This window comes from Mauremys reevesii, linkage group 12 (genome assembly GCF_016161935.1).
Source record: "Mauremys reevesii isolate NIE-2019 linkage group 12, ASM1616193v1, whole genome shotgun sequence".
NCBI classification, from domain to species: Eukaryota; Metazoa; Chordata; order Testudines; family Geoemydidae; genus Mauremys; species Mauremys reevesii.
This window is the reverse complement of record NC_052634.1, coordinates 1,920,935-1,945,645: the sequence shown is the minus strand read 5'-3', so window position 1 is coordinate 1,945,645 and position 24,711 is coordinate 1,920,935. Positions and strand designations below refer to the sequence as shown.

Sequence of the window (24,711 nt, the reverse complement as noted above, 5' to 3'; positions counted from 1 at the left end):
CTAACCCCCTCATTTGTGCATAGTTCCCCTTTGTTATATTATGGTCACTATTTCCAAGCGGTCCTATTGTTGTTATCTCTTGGACCAGCTCCTGTGCTTCACTCAGGACTAAACCTAGAGTTGCCTCTCCCCTTGTGGGTTCCCGTGCCAGCAGCAGTCATTTAAATTATCGAGAAATGTTGTCTCTGCATTTTGTCCTGAGGTGACATGTTCCCAGTCAATATGGGGATAATTGAAATCCCCCCCCTATTATTGAGTTCTTAATTTTGATAGCCTCTGTAATTTCCTTAGCATGTCTTCTTCATCACTATCAGTGTCCTGGTCAGGTGGTTGATAATAGATCTGTAATGTTATATCTTTATTAGAGCATGAAATTACTATGCATAGAGATTCTGTGGAACATGTGGAATCACTTACTTAAGAACTTCTTTATTTCATTTGAAGTAGCTGGCTTCGAGCTGCTTATGGGGTCCTTGTTTTCATAGAGAAACTTCTTACCTGATATATAATTTTGTTCTTTCTTGTTTCTACATTTTCTGTCACATATAGTGCCATTGCCCTCTCCGCCCTTCCCCCCCCCCCGACCTGTTCTGTCCTGCTGATATATTTTGTACCCTGGAATGATTGCATCCTATTGATTGTCCTCAGTCCACCAGGTTTCTGTGATGCCTATTGTATCAATAGCCTCCTTTATCATGAGGCACTGTCGTTCACCCCTGTTATTATTTAGACTTCTAGCATTTGTGTACAAGCACTTTAAAAACCTGTGACTGTTTAATTGTCTGCCCTTTTCTGATGTGTCAGATTCCTTTTCATGTGAATGTTTCTCATCTGATCTGGCCCGTACATTCTCCTCTTCCATAGTCTGCTCCTGACTAAAACCTAGAGAATCTCTATCAACAGACTCTCCTCTACGAGAAGTCTGTGTCCGAACCACATGCTCCTCTGCAGCAGTTGGCCTTTCCCCATCTGCTAGTTTCAAAACTGCTCTGCAACCTTTTGAATGTTTAGTGCCAGCAGTCTGGTTCCACTTTGGTTTGGGCAGAGTCCGTCTGTCCTGTATAGGGACCACCCCATCCCAAAAGTTTCAACAGTTCCTAATTAATCTAAACCCTTCCTCTCTACACCACCGTCTCATCCATGCATTGAGACTCTGAAGCTCTGCCTGCCTGCGTGGATCTGGGAGCATTTCTGAGACTGCCACCATCGAGGTCCTGGATTTCAGTCTATTCCAGCTCCCTTACTCCTCTCGTCTCTGACTATAATGAACTCAGAATGTCAGAAGTGAGGACTGAAAGCAGCACCCGACACATAACACCACAAACAAACAGTAAATTACCAAGGACCATCTGTGTATAATAAACCTCACCACAGACACGTAAGGCTGGGGGGAGAAAGGAAAGTGGGCTTAGCAAGCATTGATCACAGTGTGAATCTGAAGGCTTGATGTTAACAGCTGCAAAGGAGCACGTGGGCGTGTGCAACCTTGAGGGGAGCAACAGGGGCTGTGGCACTTCTCTCCTCTTGAGAGCAGAAGCTCTGTCTAGTTGTCATCCATGCTTCAGTTGTCCTTAGGAAGGCTGAGTGTGTAGTGGGGTAAACCTGAGACGACATGTTCTGTGGCAAGTAATCATTTCCCTCTCCGAGCCTTGAAAGACTGGGAAATAGCAGTCAAATGCTTGTGTGCAATAAACCCTGTGTTTTGTTCTAGCTACCAAAGGAATCATGGAACAGACAGTAGCTGCAAATGTAGGTGAGCACTTGCATTCCAGCTGGGGCCGCACCTGCTGTGCTAGCAGACACACATGGGCTGCTTGAGAACCAATTGGGAGCAGGGCCATGTGTGCGCTCTACAGGACAAAGTGCTGCGCTGGGGGCTGGGACCACAGTGGCTGTAGGAGCCTTGCTGCAGCTTCACTCCTGCATGGGTGACGGGGGCACTCTTAGCCATTGGAAGGATACTTACTCTTGTTAGCTCTGTGCGGGATGGGCACTGCCACGTTCTTGCCTCTGTCGCTGTCCTGCGGCTTGGGTGGGGAGGCGGTGAACCTGCAGATACCTGGCTCGGATGGGGTGCTCATGGATGTCATGCTGTCTGCGTTCTCATTGGTCCCTGTGGTCATTTGGTCGGAAGAGCTATCAGAGATGAAGCACTCCGTGATCTCAAACTTGGCATGCTGCAATTGCTCCTCGAGCTTGGCGTGCTCGTAGGCTCGTGCCAGCTCCTCGTAGGTGGATGAGGCGCTCTCTGTAGACACCATGCTGTTCCGCCCTTTGTCTGAAAACAAGGTAGGCAATCAGATCTGGCCTGGGGGGAGGTGGCACTGGTGCAGAATGGTGAGGGTGTGGCAGATTTTGAGTAAAGTGTGATTTGAAACCACTGTATTAAAATGAAGCGGTCTGCATTTTTTTTCAAAGCTTTATATGTTATATAAAACCCTCACACAAAATCCCAAACCCCACAACACTACTGTAATGTTTGGTTGGTATGTATTTTTTAAAATGATGTATCCTTGTTTGTGTGAATGTTTTTTGTTAAATACACAATGTGTAGTTTAAATCATGCAGAAATAATTGACATATCTGTATTTATTTAATCAAACAAAACACACACATCTGTCTGTGTATCTTTAAACAAGACTGAAATGGCAAACTTTGATGTAGTGTTCTCCATCAGTAAGCAAGCTTGTCCCTTGTGAGGGGCACGTGTACTTAGTGGATGGGCATGTGTCTGGTGCATGCCCTGGCCACTCACGATGCTGACTGCAGAGCAGAGTGGATAAAAATCAATGGTAAAAAGAAAAATCTTTTACATTAAATAGGTTTTTTTTAATCAAAAACTCCAATCTACAGAGAGTTTTAATTAAGGTACATTGTTGCTCAAAGATATTACAGTGGACTAGGGATTATAAACTCTAAATCTATAGTATGAGATAATATATTCATGTAAGGTTTGAGAAAGGTTTTGTAAATGAGTTCTAATAGTTCATGGATTAGGGACTCATTCACTTTTATGGGGTTCCTGGGTGTTCTGTGTTGATTATTGAGGTTAATCTTTCTATCTACCGCTGGGGCTCAGTGCTCAAGATACCATCAGAGAAGCTTAGTTTTGAAGTTCTTGAACTTTGGATTTGTGACTCCAGAGATAACATGCTTGTTTGTTAGCTGCAAGAGTAAGTAATATATAGAGGGGAGAAATAGCAAACCTGAACTCTATTGTCCCTCTGCAAATTGGTGTACGCAGAGGCTACTTCCACATGACTTGCTGGAGTGGTGGGTAGTGATTGATCTATTGGGGATTGATGTATTGTGTGTGGTGTAGATGTGATAAATCGATACCCGATTGCTCTCCTGTTGACTGCTGCACTTCAGCTTGCTGAGAGGTGGAAATGGAGTTGAGTTGAGGGGGGAGCTGTGGCAATTGACCCTGTGCTGTGAGGATGTGAGGTAAGTAAGTAAGTTTCACTATGATATGTAGACTTGACTTCAGCTGCACTATTCTTCTAGCTGATGTTGCATATCTTAGGTTGACACCTCTCACAGACCAGGCTAGAGTTGATCTCTTAGCTGTCTCAAAGTGTCTGTCAGAGGGTTCAATGACCAGAGGATTGTTGGGGTGGAACAGATCTGGACAAGGAGAAGTCATCTGCAGATAAATGTGAGAGGCAGTAGAAACCAAAGGTAAAGTGTTTGTTTGTTTGTTTGTTTGGGCAGCATATTCCAGATGTCTTGAGGTCTGTCTGAGTGGAGTCTTTAGTGATTTGTGATCTATGCCAGCATTCTCCCACTAGAAGGGAAACCTGTAATGGCAGCAGGCAGTACAGGAGACCTGAGGGGTGTGTGTGTGTGTATCTATCTTAATGAATTTCCTCTACCTGTGGGTAAGAAAGGCAAGTGTGTGTGCTGAATGCAAACAAACAGTGCAACATGGAAATGCAAGGCCTGGGTGAGTGAGACAACATCATGAGCAGTATTTCTTATTGGGTGGCAGCTGTGTTTATGATGTTGAAAGGAACATGCAGGATCTTCAGGTTGGTCAACTTTTTCATTGTGGACTGTCTGCCTTTGTTCTGGAGTGTTCTTGAATTCTCACATTTGAGTAAAGTATGTAGTTGTAAAAGGAAGATCTGCCTATTGAGTTCAGCAGTTTATTCTGTATCTACAATGGTAGTACTGAATGTCAGTGAATCTATTGAGTAGGATGATGATAACAACTAAGTAAGTGAGTGCATTGAGTTGAGTTATGTTGTTGAGGAGAATCTGTCCTCAATGTGCAGGGTTCTGAAGCCTATCCACTGTCAAGGTTACCATCATTTTGTATAGTTGGAGTTGACTGACACACTGTCAATCATTGGCAGACATGTCCCCACAGTATACCCCCTGAAGCAGAATGAAAAGAGGACATATCCATCATTCAGAAATAACTATGGAACTGTTTGTGCTATGAACTAGCAGATCATGGAAAGAGGTAGGTAAGTAAGTGATCCAAACCTTGTCGGGTTTGTTTATGCCACAAACTTTGTGTGCTGTATGATTAGGAACCCTCACTTCATTAACATGGGTCAGTTGTTAAGACTCGGATGTGGGCACATTGCTGGCGGAAATGTCTGAAAGAGAAACTGAGCACTGTGCAAAAGGGCTCCAGGGTGATGTTGGTAACCTGAGGCTTGATAGGTGGAGCCATGTCCACAGTGATCTGGTTGTAGGTGCTAGTGTGACAGTGGAAGGTGGGAATGGTCTGTTTTCCAGGAATGGTTGAGACGTAAGTGTTCTGCTGTGTGTGTGCATTTCCTGATATGTAGCAACAAGACGAGCTGTCCCAAACTGGGGGAAAGGGCCAATGTCTACGATGCAGCTTGGTCACAGACAATGGTGCAAATGTCTTGAAGATGAGAAGCACCTGTGTCGTGGAGAGTCCTAAGCCAACCACCAGAGGTTGCATGCTCAGGTGATGCACAGGCCACAGTTGTAGGACTGAGGAAGGATGGTTGCTGTGTTTTGATAGGGAGGTCTCCAGGTGATGGAGGAGTGATAACGTGACCCTTGGGGCCCAACCCTTCTCTGTAGAGTGCAGGCCGAGGCATGGCTGTGAGCACTAAGCCTAATTGTACCCATCAGCCCCTACCCAGGGGGCAGGGCCAGTGGGACTATAAGCCTAGGGCCCCTAAGCGACCAGAGGAGCTTGCGAACAGGGTTGGCAAACAGGGGAGTTTACAAGGGAGTTTAGAGGGGAGCACGAGGGGGCCGGGCCCTGGCCAGGGCAGCCTGCATGCCACCACCAGGGAGGACAAGGTAGGGGCTGTAACTTTGCAGCTCTATGTTCTACAGGGGCCATCCAAGGGCCTGTATGATGGCGTGCTGGGTGGAGCTGTGAGCCCTGCTCCAAGCCCATTGAAAAGCACCTGGACTACACTCAGCAGAGAGGCTACCAGGGATCATCCACCCTGGGAGGGCCCACTGACTACACCATCCTACAGGCTTCTCTCAGGAGTAGCTGCAATCGCTGAGGACATTCTCAGAAGGAAGATACAATGGATGGTGAGCTCTGTGTGTTTATTCCATAGGACAGATGCAACTATGTCCAAAGCACAAGCTGGTCTCCCTAGTGGAAGAGGCAGCAAAGAATCCTGTGGCACCTTATAGACTAACAGAAGTTTTGCAGCATGAGCTTTCGTGGGTGAATACCCACTTCTTCGGATGCATCCGAAGAAGTGGGTATTCACCCACGAAAGCTCATGCTGCAAAACTTCTGTTAGTCTATAAGGTGCCACAGGATTCTTTGCTGCTTCTACAGAACCAGACTAACACGGCTACCCCTCTGATACTAGTGGGAGAGAGAGTTCAAGGACTGGAGAAACAAGCATCAACCCTTCATTGCATACCAGAAAACCAAGACATGCCCACAGAAGCATATCCTGACATCTGCCCAAGACAACGGTGAGGAAACTCATCAGCATGTGACTTCCAAAAGACAACAGAGGACCATCCATGTACCAGCAACACAAATACAGGTGAGCATCCACTTCCATCTTCTCTCCACACATCCTAATGCAGAGTCTCACCTACATCTGATGGAAGGGAGCAGAAGACAACTCCACCAATTGGAAGGCAGAGGATGCAGTGTCCTACAGATGGGGGTTCCACAACCACCACTCTCATGAGGAGACAGCAGGTGCTGGTGGTCAAAGTCACCAATCTGCAATCCTGACCAGGAAAGCCAAGAACTGTACTTTCAGTACCATCATCTCCCACAGTAGTCTGGCCAGCACATATTAGTAGTATGGCCTAGATGAATGGACTACAAGGTGATAGAAAGCTAGGTAATGAGTAATGGCTCCATGTCTAGTTGGCAGACAATCTCAAGCAGAGCACCCCACAGATCTGTCCTGGGTCCAGATCCATTCAATATTTTCATTACTGAGCCAGAGGATAGCAAGGACCACACCCTCACCAAGTTTCCAGATGACTCCAAACCAGGAGGGGCACTACATACACTGCAGGGTAGGGATAGGATCCAGAGGGACCTAGACACAGTAGAGGATTAGCCCAAAAGACATCCAATGAGGTTCAACAAGGATAGATGCTGAGTCCTGCATTGACTTACTTAGGACAGAAGAATCCCATGCACCACTACAGCCTAGGGACCAAGTGACCAGGCAGCAGTCCTGCACAAAAGGACCTGGTAGTTAGTTAGTTAGTTACAGTGGACAAGAAGCTGCATACCAGTCATCAGTGTGTGTGCCCTTGTTGCCACAAAGGCTAACAAACAAACAGCATTTTGAGCCATATAAGTAGGGGCATTGCCAGCAGATCAAGGGACATGATCACTCCCCTCTATTCAACATTGGTGAGGCCTCAGCTGGAGTACTGTGTCCAGTTTTAGGCCCCACACTGCAAGAACAATGTGGACACATTGAAAAGACTCCAGCAGAGCGCAACAAAAACAATTAGCAGCAGCAAGTCCTGTGGCACCTTATGGACTAACAGACATTTCAGAGCACGATTAGGGAGCTGGAGCACATGACTGACTGACTTACAAGGAGAAGCCAAGGGAACTGGGCTTGTTTAGTCTGCAGAAGATAGATAAAACTGAGGGGGGATTTGATAGCTGCTTTCAACTACCTGAAAGGGGGGTTCCAAAGAGGATGGGTCCAGACTGTTCTCAGTGGTGGCACATGACAGAACAAGGTGCAAGGGTCTCAACATGGAGGCTGGGGGGTGGAGGTCCAGGTTGGATATTAGAAACCCGTTTCCTCAAGGAGGGTGGTGAAGCACTGGAATGGGTTCCCTAGGGATGTGGTGGAATCTCTTTCCATAGAGGTTTTTAAGGTCCAGCTTGACAAAGCCCTGGCTGGGATGATTTAGTTTGAACTAGACACGGTCCCTTCCTTCCAATCCTGATATTCTATTACAACCACTGTGCAGCAGCTGCTCAGGGAGGAAGCGAGCTAACTAAACTAACTCTCCACAAGACATGCAATGGAACTCACTCAGTAGGGGACTGTTTGGAGCACTAGATCAAGAACTGGCCTAATCTGGTGACATTTTGTGAACAAAATTAGATGGCAGAGTCACAGCCAAAGTTCACAACATTGGCCTTAAGAGACATGTTGAACACACACTGAGTACCTTGAAGTCCTTTCTGTAGCCTTGAACAAAATACAGGGAAATTACTGTTGCCATTCAGAAGGAACTTAACGTACTTAGTAAGAGATTGATGCCACAACAGAGCTAATTCACAAGCATTAAACAAACAAATGAGACAAGCACAATCTCCAGTTCATTTTCTTGCAAAGATTCTCAATACTTGGTAGCAGGCTCAAACCTTAACTGCTGAAGAAGAGGAGTTGAGCTGGCTATGACATAGGCATCCCTCCATACTGCCAACTATAATACACATCAGAGTTCAGTGTGAGCCATTCCAGACATACATATACATTTGCTGCTGATGTTTTACAGGAAGTCACACCAGTGACCCGGAGGAAGTCAGTCACTTAAGCACTTGGATTCAGCAACTCTTGCAGTGATTATCTCACAGTTAACAGCAGTAGCTTCTTCTACCAGTGCAGAAAGACTATCTATCTTCTTCCTTTGGACTAATTCATTCCAAATTGAGAAATCAGTTGGGACACAGGAAAGCTTGTTTTTCTTTTCCCGATTATGAACAAACAAACAGGAAAATGAAGATGAAGACAGCTGAGTTAGCTGCAGAAGCCAATATTTTAGGTTTCTCATGTTGACCTGGCTGACCATCGATTTAAGTTTTATTTTAAAAAGCTTGAATGTTTAACTAAACTAAATTAAAAACACACATAGATGCTTGTTTCATTAAAATATTATCTTTGCTGTCAAAGAAAAAAATCCAGAATACATGTTGTTGCTGCTGCTTTAATTAAATAAAAGATTTTAAACATCTGTCCAGTGATGTTCTCTTCCTAATATTAATGATTAACCTGTTGAACTAGAGATATTTATGAAGTCATTGGAAGGTGAACTATCATGTGCTTCAATTACCTTTTGTAAATGAAATACCCAATCAATCAATCATTCATTTTCTGGTATAGCTGTAGAACTAATCTGAAAAGTTCTCAAAATAAATCACTTACAAAATGTATAGCTACATCTATCTCTGAGCTGTGAAGAGTATGTAGTAAGGTTATAACAACCAACACAAATGCACTTTTATGTAGAAATCCATGATTACATCAAGTCTTCCTGACTGACGATTTACATCAAATCCACCCTGCTGCAGACTATGCTCTGCCTGGACTCTGAAGAAAACAGGCATGGAAGCTGGGTGCCAGGAGGCTCTTTGTGGATACGCTGGGCTGTTTCCTGCTGGAGAGATGGTAGAAGGTGGGTGGGGCAGAAGCTGCTCCCAGGAGTGAATAGCTGAGCAGTGGTGCTGCCTCCCATTTCTCTCTTGTTCCACTAGGTGTGCCACGCACCTGGCCTTTCCCCACCACCACATTCCCCATCCCGCCAACTCACCCGTGTCCTGAGATAAACTGGCACTGTAGCTGTCGCTCTCTGTGACCATAATTCCATGCTGGGATCCCACAGTCCTCCAGTCTGATGTCAGAGTACGTGCAGGAGTAGACGCCTGGCATTTGGTGAGAGTCCATTGGCTGGAGTACCTGTTCCGGGTGCTGTGCGCAGATTTCACACTCTTCCGGGAAACTGGGTCTGAAGCACAGACATTAGACAACAAAGGAAGTCCGATTTGTTCTCTGACAATTGAGAAAGATGTGCTCTCGTGAGGCAAACACAGAGCCTCCCTGGGACCCACCTGTCTACAGGGTGAACATGCATGTTTGCCAATGTCCAGCTGTGGACACAGATGTAGGTCTGTGTATACTGCTAGACATCTGTCCACCAACAGACACAAGTGTCTGTCTGTAGTTTACTAGCCCTGACCCATCTGGGGCACTAAGGGGTAACTCATCAGCTACAAAGAGTTGATTGCTACCACATGTTAGTTTGGCACATTTCTAGTGGTGGTCATCAGCATGGATGTTTTGCTGATTGGATGCCCAATAACGTTTAAAGAGCCGTAACTGGTGGAAAATTGGCAGAAAGCTTCTAAATACAATTGATAATGCAGCTAAGTAAGTACTCAAAATAGTTCTTTGGAAAACACTTACTTAGCTCCAGGTGATATATTTCATGCATTTTCCTGTGCTTTTTTTTGTCTTCCATTAGAGCAAGAGTCTGTAGTCAATTGTATAACACGATACAAACACCAAAATATTTGTCATCGTTTGTAGAATGGACTGATTTGAGAAACTGTCTAATATATTTATGAAGGTTTGTATATATTTAGACTCCCTGCCTCCTCTTTATAAAGCATATACTGTTGATGTTATGTGCTCAGCTGGAGACATAATTACAGTTGCTTTAGACTTATCTTATTATCACTAAATGCAAAGACAATCCATGTACCTTATTTACTTACCAGTAATAACTCTTAGCAGAAGGTCTTGTGTGAATAACAATGTATAACCATGTACTCTTATGTAATCCCTAAATGTAACTATGAGCTACTGAATGTCTAATGTAACACCCCTTTGAGCTATATTGAGTGACGGTAATTTGCAAATAGTTGAAACATTTTCACTCCCCCTCAGAACCTGTCTGAGGTTTGTTCAATGCCCTGCTGCTGCACTCATCCCTCTCACAGTTGCATTTGTTGCACAGGTGCTCTCATAGCCACACTGCACAAAGGGGAGGATGGCTTCTGGAGCAGGCAGCAGCACCACCGTGTTCAGTAACAGGAGCAGGCTTATAAATGACAGGGTGCAGTTAGGTTACTGACACACACCACACCTGGTATTTCACACTTGTTCTTGAGATGGGAAGAAATCACTTTTCTTTGGCACAAAGTTAGAGGGGAAAATGGGCAGTGTTCACATAGAACTTATCACCCTAACCATCCCTGATGTGACCTACCCAAAGCTCCAACCCCCAGTAATCCAACCAGTAGTAGATTTTCAGTTTAGTTTTATGCAGTTTGAGGGTATAGAGTCTCCCTGTTCCTACAGTAAGGTGAGCTACAGCCAGGGCTGAGCCGAGACTGAGTGAGCTCAGTACAGGCCCCATGCACAGGATTTGTGGATGCAACGATAAGCACACAAAGCCACACAGCGACTGAGGTGCCCAGGTCCCACTTTTAGGTACCACTGCAATCCCCGAGCTACACCTAAGTTTGTGCTCTAATAGTTCTCTAGGTGCCTGTGAGCACATCTCTTGCTACCTCTGGCGAGTCCCATCGCCCCTCTCATGCCTGAGCCCCAGCAGGATTCTCAAAGCAGGGCACATAGGCATGGCCCAGCCCAGCCTTGCAGGGGCTGGATCCAGTAGCCACACTCAATGCTCAGCTCCATGGCTGGAGCGCTCAGCCAGCAAACAGCCTGGGTCAGTGTCCTCTCTCTGCCTCTGGGGGAAAAGGGATCGGCCACACAGCCTCGGGTACTTACTGGTTCCAGGTCGAATGTCAGACATGTCGATCAAGGGTCCGGTGTTCTGTATCAGAGCTGGATGGTGCAAGGACACCCCCGTGCAGAAGCTCTGGGGATTCACGGCTTGGCTGAACTCCGTGTCTGTCACTGGTATTGTAGCCTTATCGTCCCCTGCAAGGAGGTCAGTTTGGGGACTGAGCTCAGACAGCTCCACAGATGCAGGCATGGCAAGTAACCAGCATCACCAGCCCATGCTGTCCTGAGCCACTTGACAGTAACTCCTGGCCATATTGATCACCGGCTTCCCTGCTTGAGGGGACCTTCCTCCACCCACGTCAGGCTCAATACACACACAAGAGCTGGGGCTTCACACAGCTCCCCCTGTGCTGTATGGTGCAGGGCCAGGGAAGTGGCACTTCCTCCTAGCTGGGTATGAAATGGGGGCAGGGCAGAGGGGACTCCCAGCCTCTGTCCTGAGGGCCCCTCTCAGCTTCAGTGAGAGTGATCCCAAGCAGTATTGGGAACGTGGAATAAATACAAGGCGGTGAGGGATGGCAGGGCAGGGAAGACCCTCCAGTCCTAAGGGAAACGACATGCCCTGGCCAGGATGGGCTCTTGGCATGGGGAGCTGGCACTCAGAAGCCAGGGCAGGCAGGTATCAACCTGGGAATAGTACTTCCCTGGCCAGAAGTGTAGCGGGGGAAAGAGTCTCTTCCCCTATGGCCATGCCTGTTCCATCTCACAGTGCTTGCTGCAGCTGCCCTCGTCTCCAGTGGATGAGCAGGAGTGTCCCCCGGCCCGCAACACGCCAGCTGGACCCAGCCAGGAGTCCGTGGGGCTAGTGGTAAGGTGCACCCGTGGCCCTCAGCAGGGAAGGGTTGGGGAAGGGGGGGTTTGCTCAGTAATAAGGCCGAGTGCCATTACATCTGAGCAAGAGCCCCACTCACCCAGCTGCTTGATGCCCTCCTTATCCTCAATGAGCAGCTGGACACGAGGAATATCGATGTGCAGCCGGGGCCCCTGGGGGGGCCCTTTCACTGGGGTGTCGAAGCTCCGGTTATTCTTGCTGCAGAGAAAAGAGAAGCCAATGAATATAGCAGAGCCCCCACTTCGCAGACTGAACGCGCCTTACCGGCGACCAGGTCTACGACCCCTTTCTTCCTGCTGGGGGGCGACACCGCACAGAAGGGCTGTGGTGAAGAACAAGTCACCACCCCGTCACATTCCAATACCTGCCGTGTATTGGTAATCGCTCTGCCGTGCTTTGAAAGACAAGCAGAAAGCGACGCACCAGACCCGCTGCTGTCACTGGGGGATATTCGATGTTATGAAGCCCTCAAATCCCCAGTTAGTGGGTGAAATAGGGTCTGTTCGCTGTGCTCCATCATCACAGGGATCCGATCCCTGCGGCGCTCTGTGCTCGCGCTACCCCAAATGAGCAGGCAGGACTCTGAGCGAGTCACACAGCACTGGGCCTCGGCGCCTGTCAGGGCACCACCTCTATCCCCTCTTCCTCAGGGCAGCCTCCCACCTGCAGATTCAATGCTGGGTATGATCCCAGACTCCCAGAGAGGGATTCAGACACCCCCCTCTGGTGGACAGCACCACACGGCCACTTCTCACCCAACATTCGTCTGCTGTCAGAATAGGGCATCCAGCAGCAGCCTGAGAAAAGCCACTGGCTCCACCTGCTTTCAAGCTGCATTGGAAAGGGAGGCTTGGAAGTGACACCCTTGGTCACTGTGGGTCTGTCTACACTGCAAGTGGGAGGTGTGACTGCAGCATATGTAGACACACGCTGAGGGTGCACTCTGGTGCCATGAACTACACCGGCAAGTGAAACAGGGTCTTACACTGGAAAACAAGGCGCTGCTCACCCACCTTATTAGCATTTCTGCCAAGCTCTTTGCATCTGCAATACAAAAGCGAGAGACATTTGTAAGAGAGACACGAAAAGGCCACAAGACGGACTCTGTTCCCACTGCAGACTGATGCATGGGCTGGGGCATGTCCGTCCGTGAGAAGGCAAGTTTCTAGACCAGCCGCCGGTGCGATATGCTAGGCAGGAGGGTACATGACATGCACAGACACTATCGACATTAATTCTAGTGTAAGGTGTGTCCAATCACAGTGTCCTGCCATCAAACCACATCTAACTACTATAATAGGCACCATTATTTTTTAAGTATCTGAACAAACTAGTTTGCTATTTTTTTTTTAAATCCTTCCAGTCAATGGAGCTCTGGGCCTCACCCATCCAACCAAACTTTAGCCTTGTTCAGTGCATGCTTTTAAAGAGCAACACAATCCAACGCCCAAGAGAGCCTCCAGGATCTATACTAAGATCCACACTGAAATGGATGATCACAGACTTTAGAGCTTCGAGAACTCGTGGGGGCGCTTTGTCTGTCTGTCTACTTCTACCATACCCCGCACTGGCACAGCAGAGCAGCTCACAGAGTCTTCTCTCAAAGACCATCTCCCCTGCCTTTGCAGGACTGTTGCCCATACTTACTGCTTTCTGCTAGAAATCTATTGTCTCCTATTAACTGTTGCAATATGTTTAATCCATGTTAACTGAACCCCCCCACCATCAAAGTTTTCTGTTTCATTAAGCATCTGTTTATACTTTGGGGACTGGGTGGGGAAAAGGGCAGGGAACCCTGCCCAAGTCCCCCTCTTGCCCCACCATATGCCAAGCTGCAGATGTAAGTTACAAAGGCCACTTGGGAACATGGCTGGCCCTGGTCAAACCCTCTATGGTGGTTAACTGCAACCATCACAGGTAGTGTATGCCATTACAGAACTGCAAGGCCTGCCTTCCAGGAAAACTCCAGCCAGACCTAACACTCATTAGTGTCAACTAATCACCTCCCAACAAACCCACCCAAAATATTAACAAGGCTCATGCAATTACCACGATGCTTCCCGAGCCTACCTTGTTCACTCTGCCTGCCTGTTAGATCCCTTCCTCCCAACCTGCTATGGCTCGGCCATGCACTTCAGGGCCAACTCACATTCTACGTCCATTCAGTGCGTAGCACAGCACGGCACGGACGCATGACAGTACAAGAAATGATGGTCAAGATAGTCCACAGTGATTTGGGAGGGGTCTGAGCACCCCTTCTGAGAATGGTGCCTCTTCGTGGCGTCTGCGGCCAGGTCCCAGAATCACAAGTCACACAGAAACATCTCAGCCTAAATATTTAAGTGAATTAAAAAGGAACTTCCCAATCACTTCCTATGAACACTTGCCTGGGGTTCAGTCCCTCAGGGGAGGGAGCAGAGCCTGCATCTCATGGAAATCCTGCTGCTGAATTTTCCTTCCCTCCATTGACAACGCAGAACCTGTCTGTCAGAATTTGCTTGCCTCTTGGGAATTGGCATGCGTGACTCTGGTTCTATCATTTCTAGACAATGGGGCACCCTCCCTTACCTGCTGGCCTGAGCAGCTCTACATGAACCCGGTGGAGGAACTAGTGTTTTCACGACCGTGTAACTCACAGGTTCCCAACATGCTTTCCAGCTGCAAGCCTGAATCTCTCAGTCCTGCCCTGCCCGATGCAATCAATACACAGCCTCCTGACCAGCAGGTATTTAATCAGTGCATCTAATGACGGAGGAGACAGACTCACTCAGAAGTCTGGTGTGGCTGCAGTTTTCTTCTAAAGCAGGTGAAGCTAAACCCACCACCTCATAGGAAGCCGGGCTCACACCTCACCTCTCAATCTCTTCAGACGCTTCTCCTTCCTCTTCTTCCGGATGATGAAGAGCAGGGCCACCCCGAGCGTGGCCAGGATCACAGGGCAGGCGATGGTGAAAAGCTTCTTCACGTCGTCTCCCTCCCCCTGAGCAGATTTGATTGGGGGTATGGTACCTAGGAGAGAGCCGCACATGTCGGACCTCAGCTCGGAGCTGAGCCGAGCCGAGGCCGGGCTGGCCTGCGGACAACACCTTCCGCCCAACTGCAAAGCGGCTTCAGAGGGATGTCGGGGTCGGGGCAAGGGGAGAGGTCTGGGATGCCCAGATAAACACACTCTCTCTCTCTGCTTCCAGCCACCCTGGGAACCCAAGAGACAAGCTGGGCTCATGGTACCGGCAGCCAAGGCTGGGGGTAAGTGTGTTTAGATAAGAGTGTTTCTAGCTCACCTGTGCAGACTCACCCGACATCTGCATTGCAGCGGGAGGCGTGACACAGCTCATGGCAGCGTACCCACACTAGTGTTCATGTAGCTAGCACGGCCTGGACCCCACCATCGGCTGTACAAGCTGCTCGGCGCTCCGGGTGCGTACTCACTCCCATTTTTAGCCCCTCTAGCCAGATTCAAGCTTTGGCAGGTGCACCTACCCGCGCTGGGTGCCTCTCCTCCAGCTGCAGCACAGACCTACCCTCAGAGCTGGGCTCTTGGGGGCTCACCCCACCCAAGCCACAGGGCTACGGAGATTCACCCAGCCCTTCTTACAGCCAGTCATGGGAACCCACGCTAAGCACACGCATGATACACGAAAGCACGTGCAACTGCAAGTCCCGGAAATGGCAGCTAAGAGGTGTCCTGGCCTCAGCCACCACCTCCCCTGCCAGGATTCACGTTCCTAACACATAGCCGCGTGCTGTAAAGCACTCTGATCTGACCTACCACAGAGTTTATCTGGCACAGAGTCTTTGCCACAGCCACTGACCACAGTAACCTCCTGAGGATGTCAGTGCTTGGAGGGTGGGGATGTGGGGCAACTGGGATGCATTGTTGCTCCCCAGAGAAGACTGCATGCAAATGTCATTTCCCTGCTGGATGCTGTGGACTTGGCAGACAGGGGAGTGGGGGCGGGGTACTCAGTCAGGTAACGGGCACACCTGCCCTGTGTCATCTCCATCTCCCTCTCAGTCCACTGATAAAAACGAGGCACTTGCAGTCTCTCTGGAGAACAAACATGTGACCAGGCTCTGAGCACAAGCATCTGTCACAAGAACACACCAACCCTACCACAACTCTGGCCTCACACTCCCTGCTGACAGCTGGCACTGCCTGGCTCGGGGGCTGCTCAGGAAGGGGCTGGCACAGATTTCTGGCCTTTGTGTAATTGGAACAATCCCATCTGGCACCTGAGCTGCCCTTGTGAAAGGTGAAGAAATAAAGCAGGTGCGACACTTGGAGGGGTTTGCTTTACGGCGAAACCCCCCACAGGCTGACTACTAAAGGGAGGAGCGTCTAACGGTTACAGCAAGGGACTGGAAACCAGGACTCCAAGGTTCATTTCCTGGTTTTGCTACTGACTCCCACCCTGTGCAAGTCAGGTCCCCGCTCTGTGCCTCGGTTTCCCCATGTGTGCACTAGGGATAGTGATACTGGCCCCTGCAATCTTTGCAGGGAGTGGGAGGAGGGGCAGGGGAAGACAGGAACCAAAGTGGGGGAGCAGCAAGGATGATAGCTGGTTCTCCAGTGGCAATTACCAGGACATTTCTCAATGTCCTTTGGACAATAAGTGAGGGAGGAGGTGTGGGGTGTCACTCCAGTCCCCGGGTGTCTGCATCACAAAACGAAACCACTGCAGAGAGCCTGCGTAGGGATGCCAAGGCCTGAAGGGGCAATGAGGTATGTCTACAGGGCAGCTGGGTGTTTGCTTCCCAGCGTGGGGAGGCAGACAGGTGCTAGCTGTGCTTCAGCTAGTGCTGCGAAAACAGCAGGGTGGCTGCGTAGCTGCCTGAGTCTGCACCCAGGCTCAGGCAGGATTGTACTGGGATGGCTAACCTGCACCGACGTGGCCATACTGCTATTTTTCACATGCTAGTTCAAGCACAGCAAGCGCATGTCTGTCTACCTGGGCTGGGAAGCAGGCTCTCAACATAGCTCTGTGCAGCTCGTCTCTCTAACCTCCTTTGGGCAAATCTCACTGCTCGTGCTCCCCTCCCAGCTCCGGGCCAGGCGCCAGAGCCTCATGTCATCCCAGCTGTGGGCAGAGGAGGGCGAGGGGCAGGAGGAAGGCTAGTGACAGCTGCACGGAGGGCCTGGCTAGGAAGTGAGGAAGGTGGGGTGGACAGCACCGCGGAAGCAGCGGATTCTGGATGCTGCAGCTGCCTGGCGTTCAGCTGAGTGGCTCAGCCGGGCCACAGGCAGCAGCAAAACGCTGAGCAAGAGAGACAACCCCTTAATGCAATGCCGCTGGCACACGGTGCAACATGACGCCCGTGCGGGAATCCTACTGCTGGCCCACCCCAGCCGCCTAACCCGCATCACATCCCCCGGCCCCCTACGCACGCTATGCCCCGCGGCCAGCCCCCCAGAACCAGGCCACTCGCCGTGCGGCGTCAGCTCTTACTGCCGTCGTAGTCCAGCGTGGCGAACTGGGTGGTCTCGTTCCCGCAGCCAGCGCTGTTGCAGGCCTTCATCCGCAGCTCGTACCAGGTGGCCTCGCGCAGCTCTGTCAGGAAGACCTCGTTGGAGTTGTTGGTCTTGAGGCTCTGCCAGACCCAGTTGCCCTTGGGCCGGTACTCCAGGACAATGGCCATGATGGGGCAGCCCCCGCTGCTCCAGCCCTGCAGGTTCAGCCTGGCGTGCGTAGAATTAATGTGGGTGAAGAGGTGCTGGTCCTTGCTGAAGGAGGGCTCTGTGGAAAAGGACATGCCATGAGGGCTTGGGAGGGGGCGGCTCTCACAGGGCAAGCTTTCCATCTGCCCCCTCCCCACGGCCTCCGCTCACTTTGCTGCATCTGGGTGGGTCTCAGTCCAGCCTTCAATGGGAGCTGGCTCCTACCCCGTCCCCATCCTGCCAGCAACACTCAGCGCGCTCAATCCCTTCCAACCCAGCGTCTGCCCGGCGGCCACAGTTCATGCTGCAAAGCGAAGCCGGTGACAGAGCTCCCAAGCACAAAGCCGCCTGCCCAGACGCTGGTAAATGCCCAGCAAGTGAGAAAAAGCAAAGGGCCCCTCCCGCCACATCAGGAGCTTTGCTGCTCAGGTTGCCTCCTGCAGGGGTTTTACGGCTGGGCTGCTGGAAATAGGGTTTGGTAGCTGACCTGGAGGAGCAGAACCTGTGTGTCTCTGTAATACACGACTGCTGAGGTCACTGCCTGGGCAGCTAGGGGAAAAAATTCTACTTCTGGTCGCCGCCAGTTGCGACAGCATCTTAGCTAAAGATGACAGGACGGTGGAGTTCTTTTACCATCGGTCACAGCCAGCAATAAACTCGTCCGTATAAGGCCAGGGCCAACTTTGAACAGGACTCTTGTCAAGGACATGAGGCCAATAAACTGACCTCCTGCACCTTGCACCGCACGTTACAGAGGAAGATTCTCCTGGGACTTTCTCATTTCAGCAAAGAAAAGGACACTGACGGCTGCACAGAGGAGTCAATGGGTGGCCCTGCAGCAACCTTACAAAACCACATAACCCTGCAACAACAGACTGGGGCAGGAGTTTTCCTGCTTCTCCTGTTCTGCCCACCAGTCTCTCTCGCTCGATCCTGGCAAGAAGGCAGCGCGGGCCTCTCTGGACCCCTAACCATGGACCCAGCATCATCCACACCCCCCCAGGATCATGCTGCTGTCACTCCTCCTTGTGTGCCCAATACTGCAGCTCAGCAAACTGCGCTGGAGCAAACCGGGGGAGAAGGCAGGGTGCGTGGCAGTGTGATGGGAGGATGGGGAGGGGCTAAAGCATCAGCACCTGACCCCGCAATGGGTAGGTCACATGTAAAATCTGAAAGGGAAAAGAAATGCAGCTGGTGAATCTCTGCACCAGGCTTGTGAGGCCCCTGGCCATGCTAGGGCCTGGGCAGCGGCACGGAACAGTGCAGAGCAAGTGGCCTCAGGACCTTTCCTCGCTGGGCTGGGGGAGGCCCTGGCGAGTGCGTGCCAGAGCAGCAGCTGCTCCAGGATGCCCTGGGAGTGGCCAGCATCTCAGGAACAGCATCGTCCAGGGCAGAAGCAAACGGGAAGCCCTTCGCCTTTCCCTACCGACAAGCTGGAACCAGCTCGTCAGCCCGCGTCCTGTATTCTGCCTCCAGCAGCGGCCCGTGCTGATGCAGCCGGCCCATAGTGCTGTGCTGAATGAGGGGTGGAGTACTCCCTCCCTCGCCAGAAGCTGAGGGGAACGCATTACAGAGGGGAACCAGCGCAGGTGGCCCGAGACGTACCAGTCACTCTGCCGGCATCAGGCCAGCAGACAGACCAATTCCGAGTGGCTGGGCGGCCCCGCTGGCTTACCTCTGCCGTGTGTCTTGGCCTCGATGATCTCACTGATCCGGCCGGCCCCCACGCTGTTCTTAGCTGCCAGCTTCACCTTGTACCATGTGCCGCACTTGAGGCTGTCCAGCTTGAACGAGCGCTCGGTGGAGCTGATGAACACGTCCTTCCACTCCTCGCTGTTGTCCACCGAGTACTGCAGCACAAAGCCTGCAGGGGGAGAGGAGCAGGGGCTGTTAGCGGGAGACAGGGACAGAGCACAACCTGTTTCTCCTCTCCAAGGGGGATGCAACATGGTGGCAGGTGAGAAAGGGCTGGTCAAAGAAGCCCTGGCTGGGCACGTCTATTGTGCTCTGAATCTGTGCATCCAATCATCAAGCAGGCCTCAATCCCGCCCGTCCAAAGGTAGGTGAATCTTAGCCCCATTGTACAGATGGATACACTGAGGCAGGGAGGGCTAAGGAGCCAGATTTGCAGAGCCTCTAGGTAACACCGTGGAAGGTGTTGCATTAACTGCCTGTGCAAAGTACAAGGTTAGCTGCACATGCTCCGAATTCACGGGACAATCTGGTTCCAAGTTACTTGCCCAATGTTGCGCAGCCAGTCAGAGGCAGAGTCCTTCAGAGAACCCAGGCAGCCAGAGCCCTAGCCCACTGTTTTAGACTAAGGGTTTGTCTACACAGAAGTTTCAACTTAGGCTCGAGCCTAACCCCTCCTTCCATCTACACACAAATCACACTAACCCAGGGCTCAGATCCCAGGTCCCCACAGGGATGGAGGGTCAAACCCTGAGTCAAGCCAGGACCCTGGGTTCAAGCCTTATTGCTTTGCAGTGTAGATGCAGCCCCCCATGACTCATGTTCTGGGAATCTCACAAGCCGACTTTCTGCATCCTCTGGATGGTCAGGTTTGCTGGACAGTCAAGTTTTCCCGCATTGCACCACAAACAAAGGGATAGAGTGGCCACATTTTGGAAGGGCGCTAGGAAGTCTGGGATATGGGTGGTTGGACTTGGGCCTGCAGATCCTGGAATCCCAGGTTGGGACCCAGGGTTCAACAATTCCTAGCCTGGGGTTACAAATGAGTGTAGACGCTCAAGCCCTCGGTTAACAAACCCAGGGTCTGTTAACTTCAGTTCTGCTGCAGCGGGGCTCACGCTGCAGGGTAGCCACACCCTAAGAGCTCCCTAGCCCTTGGTTTGGGCTCAGCGCAGACTATTGTAAATTGCAACCCACCCTGGCCACCAGGCGGTGCTGAAGCAGCCAGATGAACAGACTCCAAAAAGGCAGGGGGGGAAATAATCTTCATGCATCCATAATGAATGCAGAGGAAAACAATTCCCCTGGCTCCCCCTTCGCCTCCCCCCGGCGCAGACTGACACAGCCCGGTGATTGCATGGGGCTGCTAGCAATGGGAGCCTGATACAAGGCAGGAACCCAGATCAAAGCAGCGTAACACCCGCCACACACAAGGGCCCACGTGCATAATGCTAAAAGCCGACCAGCCTGGGCAGCCGAGGGCAGCCAGGGTTCTGTAGTGGGAGGGATTAGTCTGGTGCTTTGCTTCTGGGGTTTATACTCTGTGCTACTGTACTTCTCCGCTTCACACCTATTGTCAGTTACGCTGAGGGCAGAGTCCCACCTGCTGCATCTTCCTCCTCCCCGGCCCACGAGCGAGCGAGAGCCCCTCCCCACACAGGGCCCAGCACTTACACAGGACGAACCATCTCTGACAGCGCTCGTCCAAGGGGAAGGGGGAGACCAGGGCGTGATGCACATTAAACTGCAGACTGGGGACTGCTCCGCCACACCAATGTGTGTTGGGGGAGGGACTGCGCTAATGGCTCCCCTGGCCACACATCTCCAGACCCATCCCGGGGGGGTTAGTTAAATCCCCTGCAGTGACAGCAGTGGAAGGCCAAGGCCTCTGTGAGATTCTGCCGCTGGCCCTGCCAAGGTGCCCATCTCGAGGGCAGAGCGGGGAGCTCCGTCTCTGTGACTGTCCTCGGGCTCTGCCGTGATTACCAACAAGGGGGCCAGTCCATGCTGATTGCAAGGGGGTTTTCAGTGGGGCTGGAGCCCAGCTGGGCTCTCGCCAGACCCATTGCACACGGCCCCCCGAGGGGAGCTCTCAGCCACGGACTCGCAATTTCTCATCCCAGATAAAATCAGTGTTAGCCCCCACCCCACCCCCGCACCCACCTTCCCCTTTGCCAACAAGAGCTAACGAGGGGAGCGTGACCACACAGATTAACGCCAGCACACTGCACTCTAATGGCGCTCCGCAGCCTCCCCTCCGGGCCAGGCCTGGGCGGAGCCCTGATTTCCAATTCAAATCCAGCTCTGCCTCCGTGCACATTAAACATGTCTTCCTGCCTAATTTCATACATATGAATGGGGATGGAAATGGAGCCCTCTTTTCTTAGATTATTAAAATGGAGCTGGAACGAGGGGGGAGATTTCCCCCCTCCCTTCATTACTGATATTAGCGCCGTGGTTTGAGGCTGGCTCGTGTGGCGGGTGCAGAGTCTATGGGCAGGAAAATCCACCGCTCTCAGCCTGCACCGAATCCCTCCTCAGACATGCGGGTGTGCTGGGGCATCTGCCATCCGGGTCGGTTAGGGGGGAGGAAGCTGCTGATCCCCCAGCTGTCTGCGCAGGATACTGGGGAAAAGGCAGGAGAAGGGCGTTTCTGGATTAAAAGGCACGGAGCCAAAGCCCGCACTGGAACATACCGGTCACAGACACCCCGTCTTAGCAGCACCTGACTCTGCAGCCTGTCCCAGCTCTCGAGCTGCCCTGCTCTGGCCCAGTGGCACTGCAGCAAACTAGGAATGTTGGACACCCCCTGACCCCTGCAATTCCCATCATGGTGCAAGACCCAGTCCCAGCACAGCTGTGGGGACTGGGCGGGCGGGGAGACGGGGCCTGACCCGTGGTCTGGAACGACACTAGAGCTCTGGGCCTTTCCAGGGTCCAAAACCAATCTGAAAACGTGGCCTGGTCCCACGTGGCCTGGGAGCTGAACCATGCCAAGGCTGCCATGTTACAAGAGGGTCCCCCACAACCTACTAAGAACTGTGGCATGGAGGGCCCCCGACCAAAAGGAGGCAGGGAACTTCAGCACCGTGTCCTTAGGCGGGAGGGCAGTGCGAACACTGGGGGAGGGGAGGGATTCTCAAATGTCAGAGCCGGCACTGAGCTGCCACGCTGGAGATACAGCTTCAGACGCCACCCCCTGCCTCCAGCCCTCCTTGGGAGAAGGGCCACAGTGGGAGGGCAGTGCCAGGGGACAGCAATAACCACAGCTCTTGAGGTTAATGGGCTTCCTGTCCCATGTTCCCCAGTGGGTGGTGGGGCAGGGCTGGGGGTGTGTGGGGAGGCACATGGGCTGGGATCACCGAGTACATAGCAAAGGGCACAATTCTGGTGCAAGGTGAGGCACAACACTGCCCGGTCACCCACCCCCAGCAAGCCTGCAGCTTTCCTGGGGGGGCTGCTGCCCGCTCCCCCACAGGGCTCAGTCTGTACACAACATCCCCTTTGGGCCCTAGCGGCTGCCCCTTGGTCCTCCCAACCCTGCTCGCTCTCCAAACCGCCGCCTTGGGGAAGGCGCATGCCTGCTCCTGGCAGCTGGCCCGGCCCCTTCAGCAGATGCCTTTCCCAGGCACTAGCAATTCTGGGGACTCCCGTGGCTCCGGCCTCCCCGGCTCTCTCAAGCGACCTGCCTTTCGATTCTGCTCCCTGGGACACAGTGTCCGACCCAGCACCATCAATAACATTTTCACCAATTACTCGTTTCCGCATCAGAGTTCGGTGAGTGTGGAATGTGATTGATTGGAGAGAGGCTATAAAAGGAAAGCCAGAATTAACTAGCTCCCTCGGGAAGCTGCTAGGAAGTTGCTTCTGTCATTGAATGCTGCCTCTTTTCACATGATTAAGAGTATTAGGAAACACACCGGGTCCTAGATGAATAAACCTGTTACACTCCCATCAACAACATGTCTTAAAATGGCTCTCGGGGCTTTATTGGCGAGTGAGGCAGGCTTGCCTACACACACACAAGCAGTTGTTAGACTTCAGTGAGGTGAATATTATTCTGAGCTGATCCCCTTGCAGTCCCAGAATACGCACAACAAAGAATCACCTGTCAAATGCCTAAAGCATAATCTATTCCAACAAGGCTCAAAGGCCTCACTTCCATAGGTGTGTCAGCAAGTCATTTGTTTGGGAATCTTGTGTAAAACACACACACACACACAATGCTGCTGCTTTAATGGTAGGCTTGTCTACACAGAGAAACTGACCCATATAGCTGTAGTGGAATAATGAGACTGTTACAGCTTGGGCCAGCATAACCCCTGGCTTCGAACAGAGTGTCCTGTGCACACAAGCCCTGTGTTATGTGTCTGTTTACACACTGAGCAAACAGACATTCCAGTTCAGAGCTGGAGAACTACAAAAACCAGATTAACACAAGTCCCTAAGAGAGAGCACAGTGTCGTTCTCTCCTCCAACAGTCTGCACTGAACTGAACACGAAATGGCTGCCAGTCCCTGCAGATTTTAAGATGTGGTGCAGAGAAACCTCCAGGGTCAGTTTGCAAAGTGTCTGAGCGGGTGCTCTTATTTCTACATCCTCTGATGACAGCCTGTGTGTGCAGGAGCCACTGGTTTAGGGACTACATTCAGCTTGGTCACCATTATGTAGGGTGCTGTAGCGAAGCGAAGACTCACCGGTGCAGCGCCTCCTGCTGGTCGTCTTAGCATTAGCTCTTTTCCAGCTTCAGAGCACCCTCTGCTGGCCGGTGCCCCTTTACCTCAGGGTTCTGCCCCAGCTGTACCCCCACTCTCTGGGTCTCCCCTCCCAGGGGAACCCCCAACCCTCTAACCCAGGGGTCTCAAACACACGGCCCGCGAAGTTATTTTCTGCGGCCCGCGAGCTCCTCACGGCCCCCTCCCCCTCCCCCAGCATTTCCCTAGAGCGGCTCTGGCCTGCCCTGCCCCCAGTGCGCGCCAGGCCAGAGCCCGCCTCCCAACCTCCTCCAGAAGTCAAACCCCCTGCCCTGAGCCCCTTGCCGTACCCTGCACCCTGACCCCCTGGCCTGAGCCCCCCGCTGCACCCCTCGCCCCTGCTGAACCCTGACCCCCTGCCCTGAGCCCCCTGCTGCACCTCACGCCCCTCCTGCACCCCAGCCCCCTTCCCTGAGCCCCCTGACCCACTGCCATACCCTGCACCCTGCCCTGAGCCCCCTGCTGCACCCCTCACCCCTGCTGAACCCTGAGCCCCTGCCCTGAGCCCCCTGCTGCACCCTGACCCACTGCCATACCCTGCACCCTGCCCTGAGCCCCCTGCCGCGCCCCTCCTGCATCGCGATCCCCTGCCCTGACCCCTGCCGCACCCCTCATCCCTCCTGCACCCCAATGCACTGCCCTCCCCCAACCCCCTGCCATACCCTGCACCCTGACCCCTGGCCTGAGCCCCCGCTGCACCCCTCACCCCTGCTGAACCCCGACCCCTGCCCTGAGCCCCTGCTGCACCTCACGCCCCTCCTGCACCCCAGCCCCCTTCCCTGA

General features: G+C 52.0%; 1 protein-coding gene across 4 annotated transcripts in view; it reads right to left on the bottom strand.

The window, feature by feature from the left end:
- DSCAML1 (DS cell adhesion molecule like 1) overlaps nucleotides 1-24,711 on the bottom strand; it is a 349,813-nt gene that overhangs the window by 4,610 nt on the left and 320,492 nt on the right. For all 4 annotated transcript variants that reach the window (XM_039496725.1, XM_039496726.1, XM_039496727.1 and 1 more), the window contains 8 exons: nucleotides 19,158-19,346; nucleotides 17,274-17,561; nucleotides 14,680-14,835; nucleotides 12,840-12,870; nucleotides 11,906-12,024; nucleotides 10,977-11,129; nucleotides 8,992-9,186; nucleotides 1,967-2,278 (listed from right to left, as the gene is read on the bottom strand). In XM_039496725.1, coding sequence (XP_039352659.1) covers nucleotides 1,967-2,278; nucleotides 8,992-9,186; nucleotides 10,977-11,129; nucleotides 11,906-12,024; nucleotides 12,840-12,870; nucleotides 14,680-14,835; nucleotides 17,274-17,561; nucleotides 19,158-19,346 — 1,443 coding nt within the window. The remainder of the gene's footprint in view (nucleotides 1-1,966; nucleotides 2,279-8,991; nucleotides 9,187-10,976; nucleotides 11,130-11,905; nucleotides 12,025-12,839; nucleotides 12,871-14,679; nucleotides 14,836-17,273; nucleotides 17,562-19,157; nucleotides 19,347-24,711) is intronic.